The sequence below is a fragment of the Salvia hispanica genome, chromosome 5 (genome assembly GCF_023119035.1).
Source record: "Salvia hispanica cultivar TCC Black 2014 chromosome 5, UniMelb_Shisp_WGS_1.0, whole genome shotgun sequence".
NCBI classification, from domain to species: domain Eukaryota; kingdom Viridiplantae; phylum Streptophyta; class Magnoliopsida; order Lamiales; family Lamiaceae; genus Salvia; species Salvia hispanica.
This window is the reverse complement of record NC_062969.1, coordinates 18,366,297-18,379,356: the sequence shown is the minus strand read 5'-3', so window position 1 is coordinate 18,379,356 and position 13,060 is coordinate 18,366,297. Positions and strand designations below refer to the sequence as shown.

Here is a 13,060-nt window from a genome sequence, read left to right as displayed (position 1 = left end):
TTTGAAGCGATATTCTGTGTGTCCGACGACCAAGATCTTCCAACGATCCGTGAGTTCCTAGACCTTGTGATCTAGTGGATTCACTGGACCTAGGAGACTTGTTATTCCTTTTTGTGCACACAGTTTTTAACACACATACACTCGCGTGGGCTTCAGAATACTCACAACATGTTAAATATCTGGTCTGGTAGGTGATAGGTACATCAAGCATCCCACCATTTTCCTATATTCACTTTCAAGTTCTGACTCTTGCTCGGCTAAACCATGTAAAGCTTTGTTGAGTTTGCATTCTTTGTTCTCTTGCCCTTCAACAATAAAGCCATCAGGTTGGTTTACATATATTTTCTACTTAGATCACCACTAAAGAAACATGATTTTACATCTAACAGGTAGACCGTAGGCATTCAATCGTTTCTGAGTAGCCTGATAGTATCCATTCTAGCAACTTAAAAGGAGTGAATGCAAGTCACTTTCAAGTTCTGACTCTTGCTCGGTTTTCCTGCTCAACTTGTCCTTTTGATTTGCAAGAGTTGAAACTGACTTGCATGCACTCATATTGAAACACTTCATAACTTCCTCGGTATACTTGTTTTGACATGGAAAAATGTTAATGAACTTCAATGCCTAAGAAATATACTTCCAAGATCGGTCATTTTAAAATCCTTCATTAACCCATCATTTAACTTTTGAATTTCAATCTCTTCATCTCCTATAATCAACAGATCATCCACATAAATGGACACCACAAATAGACCACTCTTATTTTGTTTAAAATATATAGTCACTTGACTTTACTCAAGCTTTTCTGAATTTCGAGATGTTGAAGATGAGTGTCAGTCTTGTTGCACCATGCTTTAGGAGCTTGCTTTAAACCATGTAAAGCTTTGTTGAGTTTGTATTCTTTGTTCTCTTGTCCTTCAACAATAAAGCCATCATGTTAACCTTGATTTGGGCTATTATTGGATTGGCTCCCAATGGAGGTACTTCGTAGTCATCCTCCATAGCCTCCCACAAGTCTGCCCCTTCCAAAAAGCATGCATCTTTATTTTCCATGAACCTTGATTTGGCTATTATTGGACTGGCTCCCAATGGAGGTACTTCGTAGTTATCCTCCACAGCCTCCCACAAGTCTGCCCCTTCTTAAAAGGTATGCATCTTTATTTGTCAGATCTTGTAGTTGCTCCCATTAAGAATGGGAGAAGATGCTCAAGGCTCTAGAAACTATTTTGTTGTTTTAAACTCACCAATCTCCCATTCTCTTCTATAATATATATGATAATATATATGCTTGAAAAAGCAGAGATTATATAATTCTAATTTGCTTTGAATAATGGAAAATAAAATGAGAAAAGATGAAGTTAGAGAGATGACAAAATGTAGAGCTTGGATTATATGATTTGTGATAATCACTCAATCTCAATCTTAAATAGACAGAAAAAATACTAACTATCCAATAAACACGTTCTACATGTAACTAATCGTCTAACACACTAACTAAACTACTAATAACACTCCTAAAAAATTGCAACTGTCTTGACTCTAGAAAGATACTCTAAAGAACAAGTCAAAGACTTACTTTTACAGATTATTTGAATAACTTGAAACAAAAAATACTAAATTTGAAATACTAAACTTGAAATTCAAAATTAAGGTATAATATACTTCACCACAATCATTAGCAAATGGAAGAACAACCCAAGACTCTCATTGTTCCGTCACACTACTTGGAGGTCTCTCTTCTTTATTGTCATGAAACATGCTCCTCGTCGGTTCTGTCTTGTACCAGGTACATGGAATTGGCGCCATGATCGTTTCTTTGGTTGCTACTGTTTCAGTATAATTGTTGGCTTAATCAGGTTTTGAGCAAGCAATTCAGGCGTAGAAATAACAATTGTATACACATCTTCTTTGTGGTCGTAGAATATTGAACAGTTTCCATCAACCAGAAAAGGGAGTCATGGTTGAGGAACTTATTTGCGACGTCAATTGTTTCGATAAAAGTGGAATCCACAAATAAATGAAAAGAATCAATAATAGCCTAGTGCTAAGAAGGTGGAGCTCCGACCATTCGTTTATGATATATATACACATATACAGAACTAAATATTAAAGCACATAAACACGAACAAAGGAAAGGAGCTCCAAAAGAATCTTGAAAACTGTAGTCTATTTACTCTTTCAAGCTAAGTTATCAAGGTACGACCCAGCTTTCCAGGTCACGTGCTGCCCATCACCATTCAACCAAACCCGTGCCGCTACACTTGTCTTTCTCCTCATTCGCCTTCACTCGAAAATAAACGCCCCCTCGACCTGGTAGCTATCTGCACCGGAGACAATACTATTACATTCAGTGGCAGATTGCTTCCCCGTAGGTCACCCAACGCACAAAACTTTCAGAGAATTCTTCGAGCACTTCATAGTTATGGACTTCACCATAGCCAAGCTCAGTACCAGCCTCGTCTCTACCCTACATTCATAAAATGCAGTACCAAGAATGTATCAAGTGTCAATGTCAGGTAATATGTACAGATAAGCAAGTAATCTGGAACCGAAAAATGCAGAGCAAGCTCTTTCATCATCAACAACGCCGTTAAGAGCTACCTAAGTTAAGGCATAACTAATATGATGCAGAAACTTTGGACTATGGGCTCGATGGACTTCAGAAAATACTACAGATTTGAGCTAAACGAAAGGTAACAAAGCACCACTAACGCCTATTTAACTATGGAATTTCCAAAATTTGTATTGAATTTCTCAGTTTGTGAAACAATATTTCAGTGCTTTCGAAAGTAATAACCTAAGGTGACCTCTTAATATCATACTCCCTCCGTCCCTTAATTTAGGGATTTAGAGACAACACGAGTTTTAATGCAAAATTGGTAAATTAGGAATAAATGATTGGAGTATTGTTAATGGAAAATGGGGCACACCTCATAATAGAGAAAATTTTGCCAAAATTAGAAGTGGAATAATTTTGTGGGATGAACCAAAACGGAAAAAGAAGACTATTGAGTAGAGATGAACGGAGTATATACTCCCTACACATTCCTCACACATGCTGCAACTTGATTTTTAAGCAAATAGATAGGCGGGTAGATGTACATTACCTTTCTGCTAGATCCACATTCACTTGTGGAAGGTGCAATTTCACTAATTTTTCCATTCATTACATTTTCTGACGATAGCACAGCTGTTGGAGATACTATCAGCATTGACCTGAGTATAAAAAAGAAAGGTATTAGCTCCTTGAAATAACATAAATTTCAGAAGGGTTGGCAGTTGATTCCTGAGACATAAATTTGACTGATCTGTCACTAATTAAAATTAACTTAGAATTTCATAAAGTTTGTTAGGAAGTCAAATATGAATAGTCCAAATAAAATGTGACTTCAAATGAAGGGAATAGAACCATTTAGATTAGAGTGGATTGATATAAATGTATACAATCTGTAGAAGAGTTACCTTTCCAATAGCTCTTCCTCACATGAATTTCCAGAGGAAGAGAGCCAATCTAAGTCAACAAAGTTTGAGCAGTCGATTGCATCCCCATTTTCATGTTCAAGGTACCTTACTCTTTGCATTTCAGCAAAAAGCTCCCTAGTAGGCATCGGAGAAGTATCACTAAAGAGCGGAGAAGATGATAAATTTTCAATAATAGAAACAAAAGGAATAGAAATTTTCTAATAGCAGAAGGAATATATTTTAAACAACCAAACCAAAATAAAAATATGGCATTTCCAAATGTAGTGAGAATACATAATAAGTCTACACATGTCCAGGGAAATGCAAAGGAACCTTAGGATGGTATTCGGGATTTAAATAACCAATAATCATATGATCTACATCACCTTTACTAAGAAATTGGGTTAAATCCCTAAATTACATCAAAGCATATTCATTCCCCACATATATTGACAAGAGCTAGACACGATATCCAAGTAAATTTGAGCATATGGCTATCACAAGAGAATTAAAAAAACTACTGCAGGGCCACACAAAGAGCTAGACAAGATTTACAAGTAAATTTGAGCCTATGGCTACCACAAGAGAATACAACAAAACTACTGGAGCGCCATGCAAAGAAAACTGCAACACCACTTTTCATCAGAGTTCCAAACAGCAGAACATATTTTTTATGAGAACCCTAGGACCTAGGTCATGTTTACAAAGCCCCTTATACTCTTAACTGAAGCCTCCTACTGGAGGGCCATGCAAAGATACAAAGGTTTGCAGCACTACTGCGTCACTTACACGAAATTACATGCTCCCCCTGTCCCATGTTACTTGCACTTTTCTATTTCGGCACATCCCAAACTACTTACACTATTTATATATTAAGTAAGAAATAGGGTATTTAATTAATATATTAGAGTTAATTAAGTATTCCATTATTAAGTGATCTCTCGTTACACTTAAAATACTAATTTAATTACACTAAAATGAAACATGCGAGTAATATGGAACGGAGGAGGTATTATACTTGATTCAAGCAATCTTGCCTGCATAAGAAACTAAATAAAGCATCAAATCACAAGGAGAGTAAAGCACCTTGAATATGCTAACTCGCTTTCTGATGTATACATATTTGGTGTAGACTCAGAAGGAATCATGCTTCTTCTATTCGATTTACCAGGGAAACCAGAGGTAGACATAACCTTATTCATGTTTGATGTAGATGAGGGTGAATGACTTTCACGAAGGATGTTCCCATCTGACCATGATCTTATGAAAAGTGACCTAGAAATGCAAAACAAGAGCAAATGTCAGCATGAACATTACTACCAGCACATCATGCATGATATAGTTACGTAAAGTACATCTTGAACGTTTCATAAGTTGTTCACATATACCATTTTGAGTGAATACGGCTCCTGACTTGGGTTCATGAAGCTGCTCGTGACTCAAACTATACCTTTCCCTACTGATTTCAATTTCAACGATTAACACACCACACCAAATGAATGGCGTGTCACACTTGAAGATCAACAAGCACACATCATATTCCCTCTTGTTACACTAAGAAACTAATTCAAATATAAATGAAAGCAGACAAAAAATTTTGATATTCACCAGCATATTGAACTAATCTAACTCTGGTCAGCAGCCTGCGGTTAATACATCTAATTGTCATGAAGAGAATATATCAGTGGACAAAAATATTAGTAAACATTCGCATACCGAACACTTGTAAGAGTTGTATTGTACAAGAACAAAATAACCACCCACATATCCATGTTTAACTTCATCTGTTTCACTGTGAAATACTACATCTTTTGGATGAAGAAACTTCAGTGTTAAACTCTGAACTGCTTAGTGAAATATCATGTGAAACAGAACTGAGTGATTTCGACAACTAATAATGTCTGGGCTCCTGATTATGTTGTTCTAAGAAGGGTAGCTTCCATTAATCATTTTTCATTCTTGGCAAAGCTCCAGCATTACTATCAGTTTGAATTCATAAAAGTGAACATACATCTGGCAATATTGCTTAGTAATTATATCCAACCTGAGTACCATGTCTAGAAGGTATAGAAGAATTTTTACCACTTGAATTGAAGAATTTTTCTAGCATATATGTAGCTAGAACTATTGATTATACCTTTCATGATTATCTGAATTTGATTGTCCATTTCTTCCCACATTGTAATGCTGATCTGAATCAAGCTCCCACAGATCCGGTTTATCTGGTTGAGGTTGAAAATGCCCCAAAAATCTGCACAGGTATCATGGGCAATCAGTTAAATAAAGTGAAATTTTGATTGAAAACTTGAAAAGCTCACAACAGATGCAAGAACACAATATTGTAAGATGAAGTTAACTCTTCACTTTTTATGGGGTATGCCAAAAACAAGAGAACTATCTCCAAGTTACTCCACCATCTCATTTCTTATATAATCTCTAAACATACATAAATATCTTGAAAGTGCATAAAAATATGACATCTGTTAACTCACACATTAATTGCATTTTGTTTCTCTGCATCCATGTATGCATTGTTATAATATCTCTGCAATGTACGGAAAAACTCCTGTGACTGTGTTGCTGCTTTCCATTGGCCTCTTCTCTGAGAGAAAATCTATGACAAAACAAAACTTAGACCTGTTAATAGGTAAATCATTGACTTCCTAACTGAAAGCAAATTCTGGCTAGAAGAAAAGAGTCGTAAGTGTTCTATTTTATCATCTTGCCCTCGCGGTGCTACCAAAATCACAGAATAATTTGTTGCATTGAACGAATAGCATGGCGACGAGGAACCCTAATTCAGTTAAGTGTGCAAGTACAGTGATAGAGCACTGTCCGGGGGCGGTTTATTGATCCAGGATGAGAACTGTTGCAGATTATCAATTACTGCATTATGTTATTTAGTATTTTATTTATTTCAGTAAATTTAGTTTCGAGTCAGTAACAAGTGTGCATGGGCTTTCAGCTTAGGTATTATTTATAGCTTCCTTACACAGTTAGGGATCTGCGTTTTATTTAGATTGGGATTTTGGGATGGTAATTCTACCATAAGCCTTGGCTTGAGGAGTTCTCTTCTCAATACAATTTATGTTTTCCAGCATCGATCACCTTTACTCTATCATACACGAATTCACAATTGGATATTCCTTTTACGAATCCAAAGTCGTATACCTAATATCAGTACTCAACCTTTTAACTGGGGTATAGGCCGATACAGAAGGTACTTTCTATAAACTATAAAGATATAGTAGTACTTAAAACATTATGACTTATATTAAATACATAGGCTTCTATCATTGAAAAACAGTAAATGAACCCTAAAATATGAAAAAATTAAATAAAACACTAACTTACCTTGTTGTGAGCAGCAGATCCACCATACTGGTGTGCTAGAGTATCACCCATTCTCTCATACCATCCCATCAATTCTTCAGCCAATGGATCATCAAGGTCCATCTTGGTCGAGGTTGTAACTCCTAAGGCACGCAGCTGATGCCCTAAAGCAGCCAAGCCATATGCATACTGTGCAACATTTGTGCGATCCAAACAATCTATGCAATTAGTTCGAAGAACTCCCTTTTGGATCATTGCTGGACTGACCGAAGGATTACTGTTTGTACTACTATTGCCCCCACTAGATTTTCTATCTGAGTTATCAGAATCCTCAGTCTCCTCATCATTATGCTTTCCATTCTCAGCATAAGCTGAGGTTGCCATGCCAGGCGCAAAAAGGTTCCTGTATAAAATGCAAGAAAGACTCCAGTTTAGCATCTATGCTAAGTTATAGTGCCAGTGATAGCTGTAAGAGTGGTCAGACTATTCTGTTAACTATCTTGGGACTTCATGTATCTTAGCATACTCTATTTTCATATATGGGTTAACCTTTAATTGCATGAAAATCTTGTTACTGGAACAAGACCATGTCGTACTGGAAAAATACCGAAACCCCTGAAATTTCGGTATGATGTGATCCTTACCGAAAGATTTCGGTAAAGTAACATATGCTTTATATACCGCGGTATGCCAAAATTTATGGTATATACCGAAAATATGTTATATATCACATACACGGTATATACCGAATTTGCGATATATACTGTACAAGAGGTGCTTTATTTTTAATTTTACTTTATTCTCTCATTTCTCCCTTGCTTTATTCTCTCTCTACTTTATTTTACTATATTTAACTCACTAAATACAACTTTCTTAAATCTCATGCCGAAAAGAAACGCCTCAAGTAACATGGAACGGAGGGAGGATAAAACTATATTCCCTCCGTTTTTTAAAAATAGCAGCTCTTTCCATTTTAGTCCGTTCTTTAAAAATAGAACTCTTTCCATTTTAGTCCATTCTTTAAAAATAGCAACTTTCAAACTTTCTATTTTAGGAAATCTTTACACCCCTATACATCATTTATTTACCACTTATACCACTACAATCAACAACTTAAAGTCAACCCCATGATCCACTAACATTAAAACCCGTGCCATTTCAAACCTCCCTATTTTTAAAAAACGGAGGGAATATAAAAGTAGGACCAACATCCCACTACTTTTTCAACTCACTTTCCATTACATTTCTTAAGCCCGTGCTCGGTCAAAATGTTACAAAATTTATGGGACGGAGGGAGTATAAAATATCAATACTCCCTCCATATCGATATTGAAATTCGCCATAGTATACTGAAAATTTTGGTAAGATAAAGGTATAGTTTTTTCTTAGAATTTTCGATGAGGTATACCGTATGATAGTTTCGGTAAGGTATACCATACAGATCCACCCTAATTGGAACTAGCTGATAGCAAATGAAACATTAACACATTACTTTCATAGTATAAGTGTTGTGTGAATATAAGAATTATATGTACTGATTATTACGTTAGGTCAAAGTAATGGCCATTATACTAATATACAACAAGCTGATAAAATAATGATATCTAAGAATAACATTGTTATAAAATTTCTTTAATAATGTACTAACTTGGTAAGTAGGAAATTAAAATGTCAAAGAGAACATATTAATTTGGTTCCATGTGGAATGTGCGACTTACTCATAGCTAGGACATTTAAGCTGCCCCTCTGATAGCATCTCTGGTGTGGCTTGACAATAGAAAAAACCAGTTAACGTCAAAGCATATGTAGCCACCTTTCCCAACAGTAGCAATACATTTGTAGCTTTGCTGGTGACAAACAGTAATAGAAACATCAAATCAGATCTCTACAAACATAAGTACATAAGCAACAGCAATATTTAAAAGAACATTAGATACCTTCGGGAATGTTTATGCAGATCCAAGTGGAGAAATTTAAGACGCCTCTCCTCAGAAAGATCTCTATTGATGACATCTATGGCATTAGCGAACTCTGTGCGAAGAATGGATTCTCGTGGTTTCTTTTCATTCGTCTGTTACCAAAAATTTGAAAATCAGGGTCATATACACACATAACTATTCCGTTTAAAGAAAGGTTTCAGCTAATACATTTCATAAGCAGTTATTAAAACTTTGGCTCCTTGCATTTTCAAAAAAAATATGTCAATCTTGTTTCTGAAAAAACCACTTGAATGCCAAAGCCGAACATATCTTGCCTTAATCAAATTCAAAATAATGATGGGATTCCCATATCGCTTAACAAGATTTTCAAAGTGAAGCTTTGTAGCCTTATATGTTTGGTCCCTCTTTGACACTGCAAAAGAGAAGTCACAGCTCAGAGGTTATATACATCTTGTATATATGAAAAATGAACAAATATAAATTAAGTAATTGTTCAAACATACATATAATATCTGGTTTGATATTTAGGCGGGAAGTCTCCTGTGACCAGAAGAGTGGTATCGACCCACGAATTTGGACCACGGAACTAATTTGCAAAGGCAGACCTTCAGGGACATCCTCAAATAAAATTTGCTCAGTCTCAACATCATTTGCCACTCTGCCCCTCTCGTTCACACCTCGCTTCAAATATCTGCATTAATAAGTTTTAGCTTCAGAAGGATGGCTGAAAAGGACAGAAATCTGACAAAAACTATACTCTGAGAAATTTAGAGGTGAAAAGGGTTAAGGGCGAAAATTTCAAAGAGAATAACAAGTAGGAACTGGAACAATCATTTAATGGGACCTACCTAAAAGGGAGAACTATACGTTGATAAACCCAAGTTATGCAACAAAACATTTGTTTGATCGGGCTTCCAGACTCAGGTCATTCATTGTATCCCACTAGTACGTCATAGTAAGTCATATAGACCTCCACAGTTAATGAGATTCTAATAACCACCAATGAGAAAATAATAATTTTGTTTTAGAATACTCTTTAGACCAGATAACCAGTTTATCAGTGTCAAACTACTAAGAATCCAAAGCTCCTTTGTCTTTGAGAGAATATGTAACTTGGACTCGACTTAAGTACTCCAAATTTTGTCACGTTTATAGGGGTAAACTTACCTAGTACCCGCATAATGTCGTGAACGCCTGGCGATTAGAGTCAGCTTGAGATCCCTCCCTGATATAGAAAGTGTATCCTGCGTTGGGTTCATCAAGATCATGCAATCAGTATCAGATCATTGCTTACTTGGAAAAGCGATGGCAAGATACAAATCATTAAATGATCAATTGTGACTAAACAGAGGTGAAAAAGTATCACCAAATTAATATATGATCTATGAAATCTGGAATTACATATATTTTAAGTCAGGTCATTGACTCGTGGAGATTATGCGACCTCACCTGCTTAAAAAAACCATAGACCAAGGCAACAGTCCAATAAGTGTTCTGAAGAATATTTCGTATTCCACGAGTCAGAAATTCATTCCACACAAACATAGTTTCATACAAGACTTGCCCTGTCTCATTATCACACATGTTCCTCTGCAGACTTCTCATCACATGGTAGGAGTAACTAAAGTAGAAATCCTTGGTAAGATCCACCATGCACAAGAGCTTCTTGTATCTAGGTAACCAATAAACTAAAAATAGTCAATAAACAATTAAGTAAAATCTAATGCAATGCATATTAGATATTCAAAGTGGGTAAGAGCAATATGTAGAACCAAGAACGACCATATTTTTTCATTTGCAACACAAGGAAGATACTGATTATAGAAAGTATATACCCAAAAACAAATTAAAGAAGGCATTAGTTTTTATTAACTGCTTGTAAGAATTTCCGTCACACATCAGGTAACAGTTCAGGCGCCACAAGTATAAGAGTGACTTCTTTTTGGATAAGAATCTTAAACAGAAATCAAGCAAACGGATTACTAATCATTTAATAGGAGTTGAACTGAGAAGTAGAAGTAGGTCACTGCTTGAGCTTGACAATTATTACACGGTAAGAAATAACATTTGAAAAATTGGGAGCAGAAATATTACGAAATATTATACTCCACATTTAAATGAGTGATCTGTTAATAAAATAAAAGTGACAAAATGGCTGTCAGATTCCCCTTAAATTAGAAAAAAAAAAAGTTTTACGAGCACATTACAAATGCAGAGAGGCTATAACCTGTTCTCATTATTATAATTGACCATGTTGGCTCTAACTGCTGAAGATGGCAAGGGAATTATCTCACTTTTTGATATAGCATACACATAGTGACCACATATTACACCGATCTGCCTCCTTTTTGTTATGAGCACCATGTAATATGGCCCGAGAAATTTAATGAATCCTGAAAATGAAAAAAAGAGAATCTAATTATCAGAATTATCGACCATAATCTGAATAGGACACTATTAGCACTAGAACGCACCAACGATGCCATAACAAGTAGTGACAAAATTAAGTCCTCCTGTAGCTCTGTTTCCTTCATGTATTCTTCTTAAGAGATCAGAGCACTGCCGCTCAGTATATGTGGCAGAGTCTTCATGAATGTTAAGCTCTGATGGTTCCGACCTATCAATTTTCAAAATTTTCCAGAAGGTTCTAGTTTTGTCCCTTCCTACCATATAAAAATTCTGCAACCGAAGTTAAAAACAATTAGATGATAAGTATTAAAAAACAATGGTTAGAAAGTTGGGTAAAGAGATCTTTCAGTATGGGAATGCTGGCGTACATCAAATTGTAGAAACTACCTGGTACAATATTTATTATGAGAAGAAGATGCACGTATCATATTTAACACAGTGTTCCAAGGGGATAAGAAATCAGCTGTATGTAACAATAATAGCATATTTCAACATCGGCACATAAATTTCGTGTTATCCAACAATGTAATCTAACAGTTTTAAACTTTTAAATATGAGCAGAGTAGGAGAAGCTAAATGTGTATGTGATAACAAAGTGCACTTCTAGTAGCCCTTTCTATTTCAACACACCTGAAGAATCGAGCAATAAGCTTGTGAATGGCAAAAAAACCAGATAGTTCAAAATGGCATCAATTGGTACTACAAATAGTGACAAAGTATGGCAAATTCCTTATATAACATGCATGCAGATAACATCTTTTAATTTATATTAAATCAAGCTCTCTACGGGGAATTTAAGCAAGAAAAAATTTGCAAGTTAAGTCATGTCAAAACCACATCCAGAAATTCAATCAATTAACATCTAGCTAGACATTTTTGATATGGCAAGCAAGCACAAGAAACAATAACAAACAAAAAGTTTCAGAGACATCTCCGATTCATTTCGAGAAATCTCACGCATAACATATATCAGTTCGGGATCAATAAAACAAAGGACAAAGTTTTTACTGGATGCCACCAAGAATCATCAACTGAAAACACAATAACTGTACCGATTGAGTCTCATATAGTCTGAATTTCTGCATAAATCCATCAGGAGGCAGCACTGGAGGTGGAGAATCAGGCTGGATTTGATGCTGTTGTAGCTGCACAATTTCCGAAACATCTTCCATTCCTTTCCAAATATTCTTCGCGATTCCCGAGCCTCGGGCTCGGGAATCAATCACTCTGGCATTCAATTGCAACCTAGAGGTCTGTCTCTACCTTCTCTCCCGGCCTCTAAACTCCATCACCACCGCCACCGTAGGTTGCTTCAGGTATAGCATTCCCCGATAAAATCAAAATCAAAATTAAGCCAGCGTTTGACTTTCTTCCCCGGATTTTCCACTATCCAAGCCCTAAATTCAGCACTGTAGATACGTGAATTACAAAAAAAAAAAACAGTAGCGAAGTTATCTATGACTGAAACTCGAAGACTTGGAAAACGTTCACGCATCATTTTGCCCAAAAAACAACTAATCTTTGCAAAACTAAAATAGTTGAATTCAAACGTGCCTGTGATAGTTGGAGCTCACAGCACCGAGGTTTCCTGAAGAAGGCTGGGACGGAGAGAGGGAAATTGGTGGACGAGATGCGAGAAGAAAATATCTGTTTGATGCAAATGATTAAGATGATGATGATACACAGATAGAGTGGTTAGAGTTTTTGATTGATTCCAAATAAGAATTGAGAGAGAGAGAGAGAGAGATGAACAGCTTGGATCTGCAGAGGCAAAATGAAATCAATCCACACAACTTATTTAGTTGATGAATAAAATAATATGCTTCTTCTTAGAACTTTTCTTACTGCAGAGTAAGTACAATTTTTTCGGAGAGAATTCGGAATAAGGGATCAATTCCGCTGACCTTTCAAAATGA

General features: G+C 36.0%; 1 protein-coding gene across 9 annotated transcripts; it reads right to left on the bottom strand.

The window, feature by feature from the left end:
• Positions 1-1,922: 1,922 nt before the first annotated feature.
• LOC125187910 (phosphoinositide phosphatase SAC2-like) lies at positions 1,923-12,550 on the bottom strand. 9 transcript variants are annotated; one of them, XM_048084565.1, is made up of 17 exons: positions 12,197-12,550; positions 11,210-11,414; positions 10,963-11,128; positions 10,185-10,407; positions 9,903-9,979; positions 9,239-9,426; positions 9,050-9,147; positions 8,733-8,866; positions 8,514-8,642; positions 6,817-7,198; positions 5,955-6,076; positions 5,600-5,713; positions 4,549-4,737; positions 3,463-3,621; positions 3,108-3,216; positions 2,434-2,467; positions 1,923-2,321 (listed from the first exon to the last, which is right to left on the bottom strand). In XM_048084565.1, the coding sequence occupies exons 1-17, from the start codon at positions 12,314-12,316 to the stop codon at positions 2,284-2,286; spliced, it is 2,487 nt and encodes an 828-aa protein (XP_047940522.1). In that variant the 5' UTR covers positions 12,317-12,550; the 3' UTR covers positions 1,923-2,283. The 9 variants fall into 9 exon arrangements, 7 of the variants coding, with proteins under 7 accessions (XP_047940522.1, XP_047940520.1, XP_047940521.1 ...); XM_048084563.1 differs by having other exon boundaries at positions 1,923-2,467; XM_048084564.1 differs by having other exon boundaries at positions 1,923-2,467; positions 3,463-3,597.
• Between the last annotated feature and the right edge of the window lie 510 nt (positions 12,551-13,060).